Source organism: Balaenoptera musculus, chromosome 16 (genome assembly GCF_009873245.2).
Source record: "Balaenoptera musculus isolate JJ_BM4_2016_0621 chromosome 16, mBalMus1.pri.v3, whole genome shotgun sequence".
Lineage (NCBI taxonomy): Eukaryota > Metazoa > Chordata > Mammalia > Artiodactyla > Balaenopteridae > Balaenoptera > Balaenoptera musculus.
In genome coordinates this window covers 47,377,487-47,398,413 of record NC_045800.1, presented here as the reverse complement: position 1 = coordinate 47,398,413, position 20,927 = coordinate 47,377,487, and the positions used below count along the sequence as shown (strand labels likewise).

Here is a 20,927-nt window from a genome sequence, read left to right as displayed (position 1 = left end):
ACAGCTCTGGATGATGTCATACAGCTGAAAGGTAAGGGGAGGGAGGCAGAGAGGTGAGACTAATGATTGGGTGGCAGAGGTTAGGATCTAAGCCATGGCGCACACAAGGAGTTAACAGATGCAGGGAGACAGGTGCAGACCTTGTGGGGGCAGAAACTGTCTGCAAGTCTGAGGTAGTGGTGGTATTGCTTCTCCCTGTCTGTGCCCCCTTCACTGTCCTGTCCTGTCTCTCCCGACCCCAAAGTTTAGCTAATGCCTTAAAGAGGACTGCGCTTCTGGCTTGTTCTATACATTGCCATGCTCGTCAGGCACACGTTTTGTTTGTTTGTTTTTGAGGATGTCATTTATTCTTCTTCTGATAGAAAAAAGAGACTGTCCCTGACGTACCACCTCTGCTGTTCAGTGATGAAGAAGAGAAGGAGGCACGGTTGGGAGTGAAACCGGTGGCTAAGGAGGCTGAGAGCGCCAAGGAGTCGTCAGAATTTGGGAGAGCTAGCGTGGCTGAGGAGTCAGGAAAGGTGGACTTTTTTTTTTCTTGTATAATCTGCTATTTTTGTCTCTCACGTGTTCTTGTAAAACCCACACACGCACACACATACCCTTACATTTTTCTACCACAGAAAACAAACGGCTCGTTTGTTGAAAATTTTGAAAACACTGAAAAGTATGAAGAAGAAAATCTGTGATCCTGCCATTCAGGGAGACCTTCAACATTGCTCTTGCCTCTCTGTCTCTTTTCTAGGCATATGTGCGCACACAATGATGTGCATTTTTCCCGTTTTACATTATTATGGTCATTGTGTCAGTGTCCATTTTGCCTTTCTCTGTCTCATCTCATTTTTCCTTTCGGTTTTCTCTCTGCACGTCTGTTCTTTCTGACCGGCTCTCTTCTCCGTAGTCTGTTTCCCCTTGCTCTCTTCTAATCCCACCTGTACTTAAATTACAATGACAGCTTTAAGAAGATTTTAGTTTACCAATCTTTTACATTTAGTTGATGTTGGCTGTGAATTACAGAGTGAAGTGAAATTTGGCTTTCTTCTAAAGCATTAGCTTTCTTCTCCTGGGCGGGCTGTCCTCTCCTGCAGGAGGCCTGTGGATAAGGCTGCTGGCTGCATCTGGGAATCAGCAGTTCTTTCAGTCTCTGTCTACTTTTTCTTTTTTTCTAACTTTTCTCGTACTCTCGTACTTGTGTGTGTTCAGCTATCTAGGTTTACTCTCTCTTCTAGGGCCTATATGAAGAATGTTGCATATACTTTTCCTGTCGAGGCTTCTTGGGGCTACAGTGATGCAAACATTTTACCTATACCTGAATCACTGTGTGACATTCTCTTCCTGTCGACGTGGACCTTTTCTGTGTTGCTTGTAGCCCATTTTCCCCTTGAACTCTAGCTGCTTGTTGTACTGCTGTCTCCCTTGCTTGAGGATAAGCTTTTTGAGGATTGGGGCCATGTTCGTTTTGCTCTCCATTGCATCTGTGGTGCTTAGCTTACTACCTCGCACATAGTAGGCACTTTCAAAATTACATATTTTCTTTAAAGAAGTATATATTTCCTTTATAGTTTAACCACTTTGAAATTAGGATGCACCTCACAATCGATGGCATGTTTAATTGGGAGTTGTTTTTTTTTTTTCTTGGTAGTTCATACAGGAACAGTGATTCTTACAGTCAATGGTATCTTGCCTGAAAGGTGGTGCTTGTTGAATGAATAAACGCTGCATTTTATGATTATTTTAGAGATTCTTCTAATTGCATAATACAGTATAAACCTTCTACAAGTTGTGTCCAATTCTGTCAATTAGGCCTCTCCCTTGGAGTTATGTGTTAGTTAAATACTAGGAAATATATGATCCGTTTCCAGTGATTGGCATTTGTGTCATACCTGTGACTTCGAAGTTATTTATAGCTCATGAGCAACCTATGTGGCTCAGGGTGATAACTGATATATATGTATCTTGGTTGGAAGGAGTTGTAAATATAGGCTTTAAACTGATGGGAAAAAATCATCTTTGATTATGAATTCTCTGTACTAGACTCTCCATTGGAGTGGCCGATCAAGAATTGGCCTGAGTGTTTTGTTACCTGGGAGTAGGTGTGATTAGCTGTCATGCCCTGAAACATGCAGGTGTGACAGTTACTGAATTAATGAGGAGCTTGGGAGGCCCCACAATAGAATTTTTGTTTCCAGGTGTTACTCATTTTTTTTCCTTACTATTTCCATTTTCAGGAAGGATCTCTGAATGTATCTACTCAGGAAGCAGCCAAGCATTCTGATTTGTTTTCTGCATCATCCCCATTGGACAGAGGAACTAAAACTAGAACCAAAACTGTTCTTAGCTTATTTGATGAGGAAGAGGATAAAACAGAAGATCAAAACAGCTTCCAAGCTCTGAAGAAAGAAGTAGGAAAGGTGAGCAAAAAGCTGTAAAGTTTCAAATCTTTAGAAGGATAAAAGAATCTCATTTCACAGTGTCAGTCCTGTGATGTGAGTTGCTGAAGAATGGAGGGTTCCAGCTTCTTCACATTCTTACCATCACTTGTTGACTTTTTTGATAATGGCCAAGTGTCGGTGAGGATGTAGAGAAACTGGAGCCCTCATTCACTGCTGTTAGAAATGTAAAATGGTGCTGCCACTTCAGAAATCAATTTGGTGCTTCCTCAGATTCTTAAATTAAGAGTTACCACATGACCTAGCAATTCCACTCCTAGGTATATAACCAAGAGAAATTAAAACATAAGTTCACACAAAAACTTGAATGCAATGTTCCCAACAGGTATTATTTATAATAGCCAAAAGATGGAAGTAACTCAAATGTCTATCAGCTGATGAATGGATAAACACAATGTGTTTTAGCCATACAATGGAATATTATTTGGCAATAAAAAGATGAATTACTGATACATGGTACAACATAGATGAACCTTGAAAACATGCTGAATGAAAGAAGCTAGTGACAAACACATTATGTATGAATTCATTTATTTGAAATGTCTTGAATAGGCAAATCCATAGAGATAGAAAGTAGATCAGTGGTTGCCTGGGTCTGGGGAAAGGGGTGGACAGGAATGGAGAGTGACTGACAGTAGGTTTGGAGGTTCTTTATGGGATGATGAGAATGTTCTAAATTTAGATTGTGGTGGTATTTGCACAGCTCTGTGTGTATATTATAAACCATTGAATTACACACTTTAAATAGGTGAATTTTATCTCAATAGAAGTATTACAAAAAGAGAAAACAGGCGATGGGCCATAGATTGCCAATAATTTTTTGTAAATCAAACTGAGGATATAGTCCATGTTGATATTTACAATAAATGTTTTATGAATTTTCTTATTATACCAGTAGGATAGCCCCGTTTATAAAGGAGAGCTACACACAGTGAATATGAATAATTTGCTGTATTTTCTTCCAGTCTCTTACTGTGTTTGATTTTGTATATATGATTTTCACGGCTGTAAAACTTTGAACCTTAGTTGCTATGTTACACTAATTTTTATGTGTAATCAATAATAATTATTAGTTAATTTTTAATGTGACACATTTTGTCAGAAGTGAGTTTTTTTGTTTGTTTCTGTCTGTGGTTGTGATACTAAAGAAAGGGAAGAATTTTAGAATGTCAAGTCTGGGGCATTATAGTATCAAACCAAGTAATGTGATAGTAACTTTCAAATGTCAGATACCCTAGCAAACAGAAAGAACTTGTTTGGAATCTGAAGGTAGTGGGGTGGAAGGTGGATGGGCATAGGGGAAGGTTGGCTGATCACACCTGTGCCAGCTCTTTGGCCTAGGATGCTGGTAAGTGGAAGTTAGGGATACGTGCTTGACCACTCTGTGTAGTTTCTAAGTCAGCTGCTGTCTCATTCTTCCCTTTGGGCATGAGATGGAGAGAACTTGTTTAACTTTATGTGTTTTCACCCCTAAAATGTTTCTCAGTATGGAACTAAGGATTGTTTTTTAAACAGTTCAGATTCAGATGCTACACAAAGGTTGAAAGATGATCTTTCCAGATTATATATATGTTATCTGTTTTTGTAAATATATTCTCCACTGTTTTTAGTATCTCCAAAGTATTCCATTATGTGACTGTGTCATTCCCCTTCTGATGGGCACTCAGGCTGTGTCCAACCTTTAGCCACTGTAAACAGAGCCACAAGGAATATCTTTGTTGTTTCATCTTTGTAGCTGTGTATTATTTCCTTGAGGTAAAACCCTAGGGGTCTATAAAATACATGATCTTCCCTCTTTTTCCTAGAGTCCTGATCCTAATGCCCGCCCCAAGAGCACAGGTGTCTTTCAGGATGAAGAGCTCCTTTTTAGTCGCAAGCTTCAGAAGGACAATGACCCAGATGTTGACCTTTTCTCCGGCACCAAAAAAACCAGGGTCAGTTCCAAATGGTTCTCCATGTCATAGCTTTGTTATTATGTTAAATATTGTCTCTGTAGCTCACCTGACTCTCTTTGTAAATTGTTTTTGTTTTGGATATTGAATTTAAGTTTTTTCTATTCTAGTTGTTAGAGCCAAGTGTTGGGAGCCTGTTTGGGGATGATGAAGATGATGATCTTTTCAGCTCTGCCAACTCGCATCCTTTGGTATCAGACTTTTGTTCTCAATACTGCGGTGTGTGGGAAGGCTTCTGGGAAAGGAAATGAATGTCCCCTTATGTGACTAAGGAAAATGCTCACTAGTAAATGAACAGCAAATAATGTGCTCATGACGGTGTTCAGGTTGTCTCCATCTTATGTTTCCTAACGTTAAACCATTAACTAACCCAGGCTCCCTTACCGTATTACAAACCTGTTTGATTTTTAAGTTGTTCATTGAAAGACCGGTACATATGTTATGGTGACAAAATATTCATGCCTTTCAGGTGCAAAGCTATAAATCTGAGTGTTAGGCCATGTGTGTCATTTCCCTCCCTTCCCCAGTAGATTTTTAAGTACTCTCTATTTTCTCTTTATCACTGAGAGGACGCCTGGTCTTTAGAACTCTATTTCTGAAATGCTGCCTTTAAATTTGTTTGTTCAACCCTCATTTGTGAAATGACTTTTAAAAGTCAGAAGTTATTTTCTCTTTTTGCATTATGACTTTTCCTTAAAATTTCTAAGATACTTGACAGACTTTGGGTATTCTTTGCTTTTGAAGATCCCAGAAAAGAAGAAGGTAGTGAAAAAAGACCACTCTGTTTCCTCTTTCAAGAACCAGAAACATCCTGAATCCACTCCAGGTATCAAAGAAAAAGGCAAATGGAAATCGGAAACACCTCAGGTTAGAACTGATCTCTTTAAGGACTTTCAGCTCTTGTTTGCATTGTAGTATAGTTTAATTGCATCATGCAGACTCGGGGTCATTCAGAGTTCTCTTAATTAAGGAGGAAATAGCAACTAGGACTACCTCCCTTTGTTTACTTTTTTTTTTAACCCCTGCTCATTTCTCCTCTCCTCACTCCGCACTGGTTCCATGAATCTATACTTATCATTATTACTTTTGGAGTACCTGCAAATTCGATTCCAAGATAGAGTTAAGGCAGGATGAAGATCTTCCCACTAGAACTCCATTTCTCCCTTTGGGCTACCTTGGAGTGGGGTTCCATTAGAATTAAATATGAATTATATCCACTTTCTTGATTCCCTCTCTGTGTTATGTCTTCTGAGATCATTACTATTAGGCCTCCATCCTCAGCAGTCTTCTCTGTGGCGCTCCTCCTGAGGGCAGAGCAGGGCTAGACAGTGAGTTCTGGTCCTGGCTTACAGCTGTTCCCGGATGTCTCATTGAGGCCTCAGTGTTCTGAGCTGTGAAAATGAGGCACTAGGACTCGCACATCTCCAGCGACTCAAGTCTCAGCTTTTCCTTCTAGAACTAGTGCATTAGGCTTGGGTGAATTTCTGTGTGCTCTGTAATATTTGCTGTGTGAGGTAACCAGTATGGTAATGTTTCCAGCTGGTCCAGTTTTGGGGCTCTGATACACTATAATTCTTATGAATCTTATTCATGATCTTTGTCTCCCTTTCCTCCATGTGTGGTCTTACAGCCTTCCACTTACACAACGGATAAGGAAGCACAAATGAAGTAATGTTAGTGAAATGTTTTGAGGCCCCAGGAGAGATTTGAATGCCTTTCCCATTATAGAATTATAGAAACCAACAGCTTTGTTCCATCTCAGATTTATTTTCAGGCATATGTGTAATCCAAGAGACACTTTTCTATTTCCTCAATGGATTTTTAACTGAATGTAATTTCACACAGGACTCACCAGGTCCCGCTCCATTTAAAACCAAAGAGCCATCCCCTCGGATCTGGAAAATTCAAGTAATTATAACGTGTTTGGAACCTTCATTGCCTGCCTTGTGGCATCTGTAAACTTTCTTGGGTTTTCCTTTTGTCAGCTGTTGCCAGGCATTTTCTCATCTCTTCCCCACCCTCTGGTTGTTGCTTCCTGTGTGCTGCGTCTGTAACATCTCTTCTTTGGTCCTGTGGTGGGCACAGGGGTATAGCCCTCTGTTTTAATTCTAAGACTAGATCAGGAGACTTCCCTGCCTTTCTCTTTCTCCTCTCGTATTATATATTACGTACACCGAGTCTTTCGTCATGTGTCACAGTAGTAAGAGTAGACTGTTGTGTTTAAGAAAACATACAGAGTAAGTTTCATTTTTCTTCTTTAGGCAAATTTAGCAATTAACCCAGCAGCCTTGCTGCCTACAGCGGCTCCCCAGATCTCTGGAATGAAGTCTGTTTTGCCAGAATTGGGTGTTCCTTCGTCTGAACCTGGGAGAATCCACAGTCTGGAAAGTGTGCCCACTCTTCCCGGGAGTGGGGAGGCCGGCGTGAGTTTTGACCTTCCAGCTCAGGCAGACACCTTACACAGTGCGAACAAGGTGATGAAACCACCTTTGCTTGCTTGCCTGCTTTTTTTTAAAACCAGAAGAGTTTGTATGTTTCTTCCGAGTTCATCAGTTGCACACGATAGGCTGACCCCGAGTCCTCATTTGAAGGAGGCGCCTCATCTTTCCTTGAGCCTCTCCGCCCTCCTTCCACCTCCCTAGTTCTGTGTCCACTCTTCCACTGCCTGCCTTTGTTACATTTACATTCTGCCCAGTAGCTAGCTCACTAGCTCCTGGCTGCCACCCGGAGGCCTTCTAAACACTGAGCAGATCATGTCCTTACTGTTTGCTTCCTCTGCCGTCTCCTTACTGCTCAAAGGAGGACGTTCAAGCTCCTTGGTTTGGTATTAAAGCCATTTACAGTCTGTGCTAACCGAAGCTTCCAGCTTTCCCACCAGTCACCCCACACTGTCAGCCTAAGTCCAGTCACCAGGAACCATTCCCCAAACACACATGCCCCAGCGTGCTGCTGCCATCAGCTCGTGCCACTTCCTCTGTCAGGAATGCTCTTCCTCATCGACAGCTCTGCACAAACTTCACAGTTTCTGTGACATTTCCCCTCCTGCCCCTGTCCTGGGCTCCCTCTCTGAGATCCCGTGGCAATTATGGTCCTGTCACACTGTTCCATAGGACTGTGGACTTGTGCTGGATGGACCATGAACTCTTTGAGGTTTTACTTTTATTTCAGTTGGTTCTCTTTTCTTCTATCCAGTCTTCCTTCTCTAAAAACATCTTAGCTGTTATCTGAGTAATCAACAGTACTGAGGATGACCCTGCAAATACACTCATTTCCAGTGTTTCCAAACCTGTTTTACTTATGAAGAATAAAACATCCCTCCTTTCTTTTTTTTCTGTTAGCTTATTTTGTTGTTGTTAAGTTTAAATTGTTCCTGAAATAATTCGTGAAATTTCCTCGACATAGGCAAGGTACAGTTAAGTACTTTGCCCAAAGTACAGTTAAGTACGTTGCCCAAAGTACAGTTAAGTACATTGCCCAAAGTGCAGTTAAGTACTTTGCCCAAAGTGCAGTTAAGTACTTTGTCCAAAGTAGCTTGTGCCTTCTTAAAACTACTTGATGGTATATGTTGGAAAATATTACAAATGCTGCACTATTGCTAATAAGTGACTCATATTTTGAGGTTATATTGAAAGTTCTGATTCCTAAGCCACATTTTTTTACGTGATATATTTAAAATTTGGGTTTAGTGTTTGTTGAAGAAAAGAGCATCTGAGATTACCTTTCTGTCTTTATCATCTTATCTCCCTGTTTCTGGAGCCTGATTTTAGGCTAGCCCCCAGTAAAGCTTATTGTTAGAATCCCCCTGATTCTTTCTCGTTTTGAAAGATACCCACATTTAAACTTAGGGCAGAGAAGGAAGGGTCCAGGGAGCACTGTGGGACACAGGGCAGTGTGGCACGAGCAGTGTGGCTTCCAGTGGCAGATGAAGCCTTTTGTATCAAATTGAACAGAAATTGCCCTCAAAAGACTCAAAAATGGGGGACACTGAAGGATTAAGAATGAGTCTTAGAGTACTAGGAGCTCTTAAACGCCTTTCGAAATCTTTAAGAAATAACCTCTTCTGTCTTAGATAATATCTCGATTGAGGGGAACCTGACAACCTAACAGTATCTTGAGTTGCTGATGATTTGCTATGTTAGTTTTGAGCACCTTTTAAAAAACCATCAGGTCAGCATGTGGTTTTTGCCATTGCAGACCCGGGTCAAAGTGAGAGGAAAGCGCAGACCACAAACACGCGCAGCTCGGCAGTTGGCTGCCCAGGAGTCCAGTGAGGCTGAGGACATGAGTATCCCCAGGGGATTTGTTGCACAATTGGCAGATGGCGTCATTTCACCAGATGGTCATCAACCACAGCCCAGGGCAGCTGGTGGAGAAGACAGCTCTGAGGAGGCCGTGGCAGCTGCCATTCCAACTTGGGCAGGTGGTCCTGTGCTTGGGACAGACAGAAACCCCTTTGTGAAATCTCTGGGTCAACCTCTTGAGGATGACCTTTTTGATTCTGGAGATATCTTTTCCAAGGGCATTGCATCTCAGTCCACGGGGAGAAGAAAAGCCAAGGTGAAGGCAGCAGACAGCCTGGCCAACCCGGCAGGGGGAAGTAAAGAAAAAAGCCCCATGTTTCCTGCTCTCAGTGAGGCAGGCAGTGATGATGATCTCTTTCAGTCTGTTAAACCAAAACCAGCAAAGAAAACAAATCCTTTCCCTCTCCTGGAAGATGAGGACGATCTCTTTACAGACCAGAAAGGCAAGAAGAATGAGTCAAAATCCAACAGTCAACAGGATGTTATCTCAAAAGCACAAGATATTTTTGAGGTAGGTGATAGGACATAACAATACATTTTTGTGGGGGGTTCTTTGTTAAGGAAAATACCTGATTGGGTCATTTGAGCCATAGATTGCATTAAACCTGTTTGGTTGCTGCCCTGTATCTACTTGCTTAGTAATTATAATTAGGTTCTCTTATTAATAACTCTGAAACTTATTCAGAAGTGGTTTTCTGTTTCTGGCCATAACCATTGATGCAAGTCTTGGTTTTTATAGTTTTTATCTGGCTATTGCTGCAGTCAGCATAGATAAAGTAGCATCTCTACAGCTTGAGTGTTTAACCTCTGGTTCTTGGGGAAACAGGCCCTGGCTGGAGCTGATGATTTAACGCAGGCGGTAAGGCCTTCAGTGACACTCTTCAGGCAGATGTTTATTGAGCATCTGGGAAGTGGAAGCACAAGGTGAACTAGGACCAGTGCTCTGCTCCCCAGAGCTCTCAGGGAGGGAATTGGATATAGACAGAGCCGCATATAAATAACGTTTTCAGGTAATGTTAAGGGCCTTAAAGAAAACAACCCAGGGCAGTGGGGCAGAGCGATGGGTTGGGGTGGGAGGTGCTCCTTCAGGTAGGACTGGTAGAGAAGGGCTCTCTGTACGGCTCGAGTTTTAGCTGGGACTAGGAGAAAGAGAAGGACCATGCCAGGCGGAGATCTGGAGCAGCACATTCCAGATAGAGGGGCAGCTCGCATGGCTGTTCCAGAGCCCTGTGGCAGTTTGCATTTCTACAACTTGTTGAAATTAGTGTATGTAGTAAAGTAAAAACTTGATTTAAAATTGTTTTGCTTGTTTTTTGGCTTACAAGGATGATATATTTGCTACAGAAGCAATGAAAGCCTCACAAAAAACAAGAGAGAAGGAAAGAACATTTGACTCCAACTTGTTTGATGATAACATTGATATCTTTGCTGACCTAACTGTAAAACCAAAAGAAAAGTCCAAAAAGAAAGTGGAAGCTAAGTCTATATTTGACGATGATACGGGTAAGTTTAGTTTTCTATACATGACAGAGAGAGTCATTACTGTTCAGCGACTTGATATTTCTCCTGCTACCTTTGTCTTGACCCTTTCCTGGAAAATGTTCCCCAGTGGGTTTCCTTTGACTTGCATTATACTCCTGAGATAGACTGAAGGTGGATAAGTAAATGGCCTAGTCATTTTGGTGAAACAATGTTTTGTTATGATGGATATCAAGGAGTTTGAAGGAGCCCAGAGTTTGACTTTCAAGTATAATTTAGCTTTTTTCTTAGTGTGCCCCCTGCCAATCATCTATGACAAATCTGAACACTGATGTCATGAAAGGAGGATCAGAAACTACCCCACATGCTGAAGTAGGCTGAGGTGGCTGCCTCGGGTGTGATGCAGTTCTAGCTGGAGAGTGAGCATTAGTGGTTCGGAGAATGGAGGGGCAGTGCAGGAGGAGAGCAGGACTCTATAGGAAAGCAGGCTGTAACTCAGACTTTACCTCTCACCAAAGATCTTCTGTGTTTGTAAACATGTTCATTTTCTCTCCATAGTATAATGTCTACTTTATTAACGGGCAAGCCAAATGCCCCGTAACCCGAAATGTAGGGCTTCTGATCTGTCCTGTGTTAGTGCATAGGACTCGGGCTGAGGCCATATACACTTCCTACTCCCCCACCTCCTCTCTCCCAGTCTGGACCTTGGGGTTAACTGGGAGAAAGCTGGTACTGCAAAGCCACACTTTTTCGACTCCCCAAGCAAGTGTGCTCTGTCTCTACCTGCTTCCCAGTACAAGGTACAGAAGAGACTTTATTACAAAAAAAGTAATACATGTTATAATAGATTAATACTATTTGTAAAATGTAAAAAGTAAAAAGCTAGCCCTAGAGGTAACTATTAATGAGAGTTTGGTGTGTCCCCTTTCAGACATGGTGACAGTAATAGAGGTTTGTATACATATAAATATATACTTATTTTTTCAGTGTTTTCCCATGTCAGTACATAGAGATCTACTTCCTTGTTTTTAGTAGTTGTGTACTGTTGCTTTATATTTAGCCATTAGCCTATTGAGAGTGATCTAGATTGTTTCTCCATTTTCTCTGTTACAAATGATGCCATAATCTTTAACATTTGTACATACATATCTTTATGTACACATGCTAAAATCTCAGTAGAATAGAATCCTAGCAGTAACATTACTGGGTTACTATCATTACTGAGTAAAATGAGTCATGGAGCATTAGAGTCAGTGAAACATTAAACACAAATGTAGTCATAAAGACTTACACGCTTAGCATTTAGGTGCTGCAAACAGATGCATTTATTCTGAAAGAGGGTGACCTGTGTTGGATTTCCCTTTGCTTATCTTTAGTGCCTTTTCCTTTTAAAATCCAGTGGGAAAAGAATGTAGAAATAAGTATAATGCATAGATGGTAAAGTCAGGGGCTGGACTGGAGATTCAGTTATCTTTCCACTTTTCCTCTCCTGCATGTGCACACACACAGCTTTGTAGCTGAGAAAATTATGTGCAGAGAGAAAATGTGACTTGTATGTGATCATAAAACTTAGTAGCAGGGGCTTTTCCCTGGTGGCGCAGTGGTTGAGAATCTGCCTGCCAATGCAGGGGACAGGGGTTCGAGCCCTGGTCTGGGAAGATCCCATATACCGCGGAGCAACTAGGCCCGTGAGCCACAACTACTGAGCCTGCGCGTCTGGAGCCTGTGCTCCGCAACGAGAGGCCGCGATAGTGAGAGGCCCGCCCGCACACCGCGATGAAGAGTGGCCCCCGCTTGCCGCAACTAGAGAAAGCCCTCGCACAGAAACGAAGACCCAACACAGCCAAAAATAAATAAATAAATAAAAATTCATCCACATTAAAAAAAAAAATAATAATAATAATAATTAAAAAAAACTTAGTAGCAGAGCCAGGACCAGAATCTAAGAGGCTTGGCTCTATCTTAGTGTTTTTTGGTATCCCATACTGTTATCAGACTTGAGTCTTTGGTTGTTTGTGTAGATATGTCTTAAAAGCACCCATTTTCTTGCCTATTCAGCAACTCTTTTTTTTTTTTTTTTCTTTTTCTTTTTTTCCTTTTTAAAGATGATATCTTCTCCTCTGGTATCCAGGCTAAGACAACCAAACCAAAAAGTCGATCTTCACAGACAGTGCCTGAATCAAGATCTGAACAGAAGGTGTCCAACATATTTGATGATCCCTTGAACGCCTTTGGAGGCCAGTAGAGTGTACAGGGTATCCTTCAGCTACATCCTTGAGTTAATCATGCTGTCTTCTGTGCTCACTGTCTTAACTGAATTATAAAAAGCATATACTGAAACAGCTAGCTCACTTCTTACCCAATGTACTTAGTATTTTTCTGTACTGGTTTTAATCATGCTTAATACTGCCAAACAGAAATAAATGTTTCACTGTTTTGTTATTGTTTTTGCTTTTTAACCATATTTTGATTAGCCTTGGTGGGGCCATGGTTTAGGGTCATTAGAAAAGAAACCTAAAAAAAAACCTAAAAAAAAACCTAAAAAAAAAAAAAAAGAAAAGAAACCTATTTGTGCCTTTCATGGGTGGGCAGGGACTCCCAGAGGTAGCAAATGCCAGACAGATGACCAGGAGTCTTCCCTACATGTATGGGAGCCCTAACTTAAAACCAGGGCACTTGATAGAGGAAGAGGATGAGAGATTATATACTTCATGAGTCTTTGTAATAGGAGAGAAGGTTTTCTCTCATTCCACTGAATTCTGAAGATGCCTCTATAGGTCCACTAAAGCAAGGTTTGGCAAACTGTAGTCCTCTACTGTCTGTTTTTGTAGATAAAGTTTTATTGGAAAGAACCATACCCATTCATTTATGTATTGTCTATGGCGGTTTTCACCCTACCTCCAATGCCAGAGTTGAGTAGTTGTGTCAGAGACTGGATGGCCTACAGAGTCTAAGATATTTTCTTTGTGGCCCTTTACAGAAACAATTTGCTGACTCTTGCTCTAAGGCATCCATTTCCATTCCTTGGAGCTTTGCATTATTTTTTGAAAGGCAGAATGAACCCAGATAATGGTAGGAAGAAGTGCTGAGGATGGAAATGTCAGCTTCTAGAGCACCAGTGTTTCATAGAACTCTGCACTGATAGGAATGTTCTACAACTGTGTTGTCCATTGTGGATGGCTGACCAACTCCCACCTCACCCCCCGCCCTTCTAGTCTGTTTTCCTGTGCTGTGCCATCTTGCTCATGAGTATTCAGTCTGTAACCATGGCACAATCTTGTAAGCAGACCCAGTTGGCTTCACCAATTCTGAAGCCAGTATCTTCTTCCTTGGTTACTTTTAAGGTTGAATTGGGAATTGCTCATAGTCAGAGATTTTGTATAGCTCTCACACATCAACTGTCCAGCTCTGCTGTGAGAATGACCCAACAGCAGAAGAGGGTACGTACTAGCTGCCTATTCCTTTTCCCTATCCCTTTAGTGCATCTTCCTTCTGTCCCTTAGGTTACTTGTGTACAGTTTCCTGTTCTGAGTCTGAGCCCAATGTGTGATCTGACTCAGTAAGCATTTGTTAAACATGTTTTTCTTTTGGAATGATCAAATCTGCTGACCCATCATTAGGAATGATTCCAGGGAATTCAGGAGACAATAGAGTTAGAAAATAGGCAAATTGCTGTTTTGAGAGGGTTGAAAGGGGGAGGGAACTTAACACTCACTGGACCGATGGTAGGCACTTTTCATGTCAGTCTCCTTAACTTACCAGATAGGTATTGTCCTCATTTCACAGATGAGGCTAAAATCTGGAAGCAGAGTGGACTAGTGGAACAAGTTTGGATTTTTTTATTGAGACCTAGATTTAAATCTGCCACTTAGAGCTGTTTGAGTATAGGCAGATTATTTTACCTTTCTTAGCTTCTGTTTCCTTCTTTGTCAAGTAGGGGTTTCAGTACCCACCTTGCAGGATTAGTGATGGGACAGAATATGCAAAGATCCTTGTTAACTATCTGGCACTTGAAGTACTTGAAACATGGTAGATGATGATGGTGAGAATGAATGAACTGGCCAAGGTAGCAGAGCTTCCAGTGTTGGAACCCAAGGCTTTAATAAGCTCATCCACCTGACTCCAAAGTTCCTTCTCTCAGTTCTCCCTGACTGAGAGGGGTGGCAGGTTTTAGAAACTAAGGTTTTGCTTCAGTAAGATTCATTTAATCACAGGCACTCATTTAAGAATTTAGTATACAAAGATAATAATCATATCTCTGTCCTCACAGGGCTCCAGTCAACTCAGTATTAGAGTTTAAGAAGGAACCAGTGGCAAGAGAGCCTGAAGATGAGTGAAAGCACAGTCCCTTATCATATACCTCAGTGTATACTCAATGGTTTGTTGAATTATGGAGATAATTTGGTGGGTGGGGTCTCAGAGGAGAGTAAGAAAGGACAGGCAATGGAGATTAGGCATTGGGGTTCATTTTAGACTGGTTCCTCCGAGTCACAAGATGATAAGTGAAGCTGCAGTGAGAGGGAGATTACTGTTTATTGTCAGTTGAGGAATCCACCTAGTAAAATAGTAGGCCAGGAGGGCTGGAAAATCCGTAAGCCTTGGACTTAGAATACCTACAGGAAATGAAGATAAAAGGAAGCAGTGGGGGCCCATGTCAGGCTGGAAGGTTTGTGTTGTCTGTTATGGTGTGCACCTGAGCTCAACAGCTTGGGAATTAGAGCTGGAGAAGAAAAAAAAAGGGTGGCTGGGCATAGCTGACGCTGCGATTTGACAACCCAAGGTACCCACTCAATTTCAACTCTACAATTCTCAGTAAATTGGATGAGGAATAAATGGATAAGATCTACAGAGCTTGTTTGCTTTCGCCCTTGCTTTCAACCAGGCATGGCAATGTCCCCATGTTTCAGATGAGGTACGTGAGACCAGAAACGTTAGGGGTCAGTAAAGCGCAGGAAGAGTGATTTGTTTAAGGCAGGCCGGCCTGGACCGCACTAGAAGTGCACAGGCTCTGGAAAGGCCATCGACGGGGACTATCCCCCCAGCACGTCGGGCACCTCTAAGAGCGCCTTAGGTTGGTCTCAGGGAGGGTGCTGTCTATACTCTCCTTCGGCCACAGGCCAACCTCACCGTTCCCAGAAGCCTGTGCGACTGGTCTCCAGCCCGCCCGCTTCGGCCCTAGTCAGCAGGCCACTGTTAGTAATACAGGATTAACATCCGGGCCTCTCCTAACCACCAACCACCACCGAACGCAGAAGAAGCCCCAGCTCCCGAGCAACCGCAGGCGTCCGGCGGACAGGTCCCGCCCCCGCCCCCGCTGATTGGAGGGCGACGCGAGCACCGGCGAGCGATTGGTACGCGGTGTTACAAAGGGGCGGGGGCGCGGCGACCACTGAGCGTTGCTCTTCGGTGCCTGCCGCGGCGTCGCTCGCGGAGCCGCACCTCCTTACGGGCCTGCCGGCGGGCGAGGTAGTGGACGACAGCCGGTGAGGGCAAGCGGGCCGGATGGGGAGGGCGCCCAGGGCCGCGGGCCGCTGAGCCGGGCCGCGCTGCCGTCGCTGGCCTCCTGGCCGCGCCCCCTCCGTCGCCGCCGCTGCCCCGATACCGGCGCGGTGGGCCGCCTTCGCGGAGGAGACAGCCTCCACTTTCCGTCCCTCCGCGAGCGCGACGCGGGGTGCCCCGCCCCGCCCGACAGGTGCTGCCCTCCGAGTCGCGGATTCTGACGCGGAGCCTGACTGCTGCCCTTCTGATCTGGCCCGTGCGTCTGGGTAGCCGGAGTTTATCCTGGAGGAGCACGGGCTGCGCAGGTGACTCCGTTCTCTTCAAGTGTCTAACACTGAAGGCTGGAGGAGGCGTTGGCTCCGAAGGATTTCACAGTCCCGCTAGGAAATTGATTTCAGAGTTTAGGGTACATGATGTGGTGGATATAATTCTGAAGCTTGTATTTAAAACTTAGGTATATTTCCAGGCTTTAGTAAAAACGGTTCATTAAGAGTCGGTATTTTTAAGGACTGCATAACATGCTGGCTCCCTTTATGTCGGAGGAAGAGTTTAAAAGAAATGCTCTGATTCCAGGGAATTGGCTGTTCTTTAGAACAGAGGATAAAGCTGATTCCGAGTTACTGAAATTAGTTATTCAGCACTGTTATCGCATTACCTGTCTTTAACTTCCCTTTCATCTTTGATGGTTGTGTTTTAAGAACTTTTTCAGAAGGAAGGAGAGAAATGTTTTGGAAATTGATTTAGAAACGTTTTTTGATGCCACTACTCTTTTTTTTCCCATGATCTTTTTTTTTTAACATCTTTATTGGAGTATAATTGCTTTACAATGGTGCGTTAGTTTCTGCTTTATAACAAAGTGAATCAGCTATACATATACATATATCCCCATATACCCTCCCTCTTGCGTCTCCCTCCCACCCTCCCTATCCCACCCCTCTAGGTGGTCACAAAGCACCGAGCTGATCTCCCTGTGCTATGCGGCTGCTTCCCACTAGCTATCTATTTTACATTTGGTAGTGTATATATGTCCATGCCACTCTCTCACTTCGTCCCAGCTTCCCCTTCCCCCTCTCCATGTCCTCAAGTCCATTCTCTACGTCTGCGTCTTTATTCCTGTCCTGCCCCTAGGTTCTTAAGAACTTTTTAATTTAAATTCCATATATATGTTTTAACATACAGTATTTGTTTTTCTTTCTGACTTACTCTGTATGACAGTCTCTAGGTCCATGCACCTCACAGCAGATAACTCAATATCGTTTCTTTTTATGGCTGAGTAATATTCCATTGCATATATGTGCCACATCTTCTTTATCCATTCATCTGTCGATGGACACTTAGGTTGCTTCCATGTCCTGGCTATTGTAAATAGAGCTGCAATGAACATTGTGGTACATGACTCTTTTTGAATTATGGTTTTCTCAGGGTATATGCCCAGTAGTGGGATTGCTGGGTTGTATGGGAGTTCTATTTTTAGTTTTTTAAGGAACCTCCATACTGTTCTCCATAGTGGCTGTATCAATTTACATTCCCACCAACAGTGCAAGAGGGTTCCCTTTTCTCCACACCCTCTCCAGCATTTATTGTTTGTAGATTTTTTGTTGGTGGCCATTCTGACTGGTGTGAGGTGATACCTCATTGGAGTTTTGATTTGCATTTCTCTAATGATTAGTGATGTTGAGCATCCTTTCATGTGTTTGTTGGCTATCTGTATATCTTCTTTGGAGAAATGTCTATTTAGGTCTTCTGCCCATTTTTGGATTGGGTTGTTTTTTTTTTTTTTATATTGAGCTGTATGAGCTGCTTGTAAATTTTGGAGATTAATCCTTTGTCAGTTGCTTCATTTGCAAATATTTTCTCCTATTCTGAGAGTTGTCTTTTCGTCTTGTTTATGTTTTCCTTTGCTGTGCAAAAGCTTTTAAGTTTCAGTAGGTCCCATATGTTTATTTTTGTTTTTATTTCCATTTCTCTAGGAGGTGGGTCAAAAAGGATCTTGCTGTGATTTATGTCATAGAGTGTTCTGCCTATGTTTTCCTCTAAGAGTTTTATAGTGTCTAGTCTTACATTTAGGTCTTTAATACATTTTGAGTTTATTTTTGTGTATGGTGTTCTTCAGTGATCTCTTGGTTATTTAATAGTGTATTGTTTAGCCTCCATGTGTTTGTATTTTTTACAGTTCTTTTTCCTGTAGTAGATATCTAGTCTTATAACATTGTGGTCAGAAAAGATACTTGATACGATTTCAATTTTCTTAAATTTACCAAGGCTTGATTTGTGACCCAAGATATGAGTCTTTTCTGGAGAATGTTCCATGAGCACTTGAGAAGAAAGTGTAATCTGTTGTTTTTGGATGGAATGTCCTATAAATATCAATTAAGTCTATCTTGTATAATGTAGCATTTAAAGCTTGTGTTTCCTTATTTATTTTCATTTTGGTTGGTCTGTCCACTGGTGAAAATGGGGTGTTAAAGTCCCCTACTATGATTGTGTTACTGTCGATTTCCCCTCTTATGGCTGTTGGCATTTGCCTTATGTATTGAGGTGCTCCTATGTTGGGTGCATAAATATTTACAATTATTATATCTTCTTCTTGGATTGATCCCTTGATCATTATGCAGTGTCCTTCTTTGTCTCTTGTAACAGTCTTTATTTTAAAGTCTATTTTGTCTGATATGAGAATTGCTACTCCAGCTTTCTTTTGATTTCCATTTGCATGGAATATCTTTTTCCATCCCCTCACTTTCAGTCTGTATGTGTCCCTAGGTCTGAAGTGGTTCACTTGTAGACAGCATATATATGGGTCTTGTTTTTGTATACATTCAGCCAGTCTGTGTCTTTTGGTTGGAGCATTTAATCCATTTACATTTAAGGTAATTATCGATATGATGTTACTATTACCATTTTCTTAATTGTTTTGGGTTTGTTGTTGTGGGTCTTTTCCTTCTCTTGTGTTTCCTTCCTAGAGAAGTTTCTTTAGCATTTGTTGTAAAGCTGGTTTGGTGGTGCTGAATTCTCTTAGCTTTTGCTTGTCTGAAAAGGTTTTAATTTCTCTGTCGGATCTGAATGAGATCCTTGCTGGGTAGAGTAATCTTGGTTGTAGGTTTTTCCCTTTCATCACTTTAAATATGTCTTGCCACTCCCTTCTGGCTTGCAGAGTTTCTGCTGAAAGATCAGCTGTTAACCTTATGGGGATTCCCTTGTATGTTATTTGTTGTTTTTCCCTTGCTGCTTTTAATATTTGTTCTTTGTATTTAATTTTTGTAGTTTGATTAATATGTGTCTTGGTGTGTTTCTCCTTGGATTTATCCTGTATGGGACTCTCTGTGCTTCCTGGACTTGACTGACTATTCCTTTCCCATATTAGGGAAGTTTTCAACTATAATCTCTTCAAATATTTTCTCAGTCCCTTTCTTTTTCTCTTCTTCGTCTGGGACCCCTATAATTCGAATGTTGGTGCGTTTAATGTTGTCCCAGAGGTCTCTGAGACTGTTCTCAATTCTTTTCATTCTTTTGACTCCATTACTCTTAATAGCTAAGCATGGTTTTTAAATTATTGGTAAAAATTCTGGACGTATTTTTTTCTCTGCCTTCTTCTTTCCTCTTCCTCTTCTATTTTTTAGCTGTCCTTGTATCATTTTCCATCCTGTTTTTGAGTCTCCATTGCCCCTCATTTACCAACATCATAGGGTTCCATAATCTGCTCAGTCAAGCATGCTCTAACACAACTTTCAGAAGGTGTCCATGGGGCTTCCTTGGTGGCGCAGTGGTTAAGAATCTGCCTGCCAATGCAGGGGACACGGATTCAAGCCCTGGTCCAGGAAGATCCCACATGCCGTGGGGCAACTAAGCCTGTGCGCCACAGCTACTGAGCCTGCACTCTAGAGCCCGTGAGCCACAACTACTGAAGCCTGTGTGCCTGGAGCCTGTGCTCCGCAACAAGAGAAGCCACCGCAATGAGAAGCCTGCGCACCACAACGAAGAGTAGCCCCAGCTTTCCGCAACTAGAGAAAAACCCGCGCGTGGCAACGAAGACCGAACACAGCCAAAAATAAATAAAATAAAATAAATAAATTTATTAAAAAAAAAAAAAAAGCCCAGGGCTGATTCAGACTTGCCACATCAGTGAGTTCATCCAAGTGTAAAGTGATGTGTTTAAAAAAAAAAAAAAGGTGTCCATGGACCCCACCCTTAGTACTGGCTAGGTCTTTGGCCTACTGGAGCTTCCGTTTGCCCCTCTGCTATCATCTAGTCCTCCAGTCTGGCTTAACTAGATTTCCTAGACTTGCTTTGCCCTCTGTTACAGTGATTTCTACTACTGAGGAGAAGTATAATTATTTCCTAGAGGCACATATTTCAGTTTTGAATTTGGTTACCAATCTTGCTTCTTTTTGGATTTTGGAAATTACTCCATTGATGAGGGCCCAAATTTGTGGTGGTGTTCCAGTACAATTAGTGCTGTTCTAGGTTGCTAGTTTTCTTTTAGCCCATAATTACTCTGTACATTCTTGTTGCAGATGAAGGACTTCCAAATCTGTCTTTATTTTACCTTCTCCCACCATTTGTTTATTATATTCGGAGCATTGTTGTGGAAGACTACTGTGGTGAAAAAAATGATCTTTATATCTTATGTCTCTAAATTCCTTGGACAGGCACTGGTCACCCATGGCTTTATTTCTGTAATATTCAGTTTGGCATTCCTGACCCCTGACCTCTGTTGCTAGATCTTTTACTATGTAGATAGGAGTGCTCTTGGCTTTGGGGGAACAGACACTGATAATTCTGTAGTACATTCTTATTTGATATAGGATGATAAGTATGTTCTTAAGAATCCACATATTACCCAAAATTGTATTATAAAAGCAGTCATTTCAGTGAGGTAGGAAAAGGGGTTAGGTTCAGTCATTATTCCTCCAGGCATGTCAATGTATTAAGGATATAAGAGACACAGCCTGAGCAATACAGCCATTTATTTGGCTTTTATTTGAAAGTAATGGTCTTTTACCACTGTCACCAGCATTATTATTATTATTATTTAATAGATCTTTATCGGAGTATAATTGCTTCACAATACTGTGTTAGTTTCTGCTGTACACCAAAGTGAATCAACCATATGCATACATATGTCCCCACATCCCCTCCCTCTTGAGCCTCCCTCCCACCCTCCCTATCCCACCCCTCTAGGTCATTGCAAAGCACCGAGCTGATATCCCTGTGCTATGCTGCTGCTTCCCACTAGCTATTTTACATTCGGT

The 20,927-nt window shown here is 42.1% G+C and overlaps 2 protein-coding genes across 16 annotated transcripts in view; both read left to right on the top strand.

Annotated features, from left to right (window-relative positions):
- LOC118882365 (WASH complex subunit 2-like) overlaps window positions 1-12,622 on the top strand; it is a 56,294-nt gene extending 43,672 nt beyond the window's left edge. For 6 of the 12 annotated variants that reach the window (XM_036827970.1, XM_036827971.1, XM_036827974.1 and 3 more), the window contains 10 exons: window positions 363-518; window positions 2,226-2,408; window positions 4,253-4,381; window positions 4,510-4,590; window positions 5,144-5,266; window positions 6,245-6,307; window positions 6,661-6,873; window positions 8,594-9,211; window positions 10,026-10,203; window positions 12,285-12,615. In XM_036827970.1, the coding sequence (XP_036683865.1) occupies window positions 363-518; window positions 2,226-2,408; window positions 4,253-4,381; window positions 4,510-4,590; window positions 5,144-5,266; window positions 6,245-6,307; window positions 6,661-6,873; window positions 8,594-9,211; window positions 10,026-10,203; window positions 12,285-12,424 (1,884 nt within the window). In that variant the 3' untranslated portion in view covers window positions 12,425-12,615. Of the gene's footprint in view, window positions 1-362; window positions 519-2,225; window positions 2,409-4,252; window positions 4,382-4,509; window positions 4,591-5,143; window positions 5,267-6,244; window positions 6,308-6,660; window positions 6,874-8,593; window positions 9,212-10,025; window positions 10,204-12,284 lie in introns of all 12 variants that reach the window. The other 6 variants (XM_036827976.1, XM_036827977.1, XM_036827975.1 and 3 more) reach the window with 3 other exon arrangements.
- A 2,969-nt stretch (window positions 12,623-15,591) lies between these two features.
- The window catches only part of ZFAND4 (zinc finger AN1-type containing 4), an 80,143-nt gene continuing 74,807 nt past the window's right edge, over window positions 15,592-20,927 (top strand). For 3 of the 4 annotated variants that reach the window (XM_036829649.1, XM_036829647.1, XM_036829645.1), the window contains exon 1: window positions 15,673-15,983. The gene's annotated coding sequence lies outside the window, so the exon portion shown is untranslated. The other variant, XM_036829646.1, reaches the window with a different exon arrangement.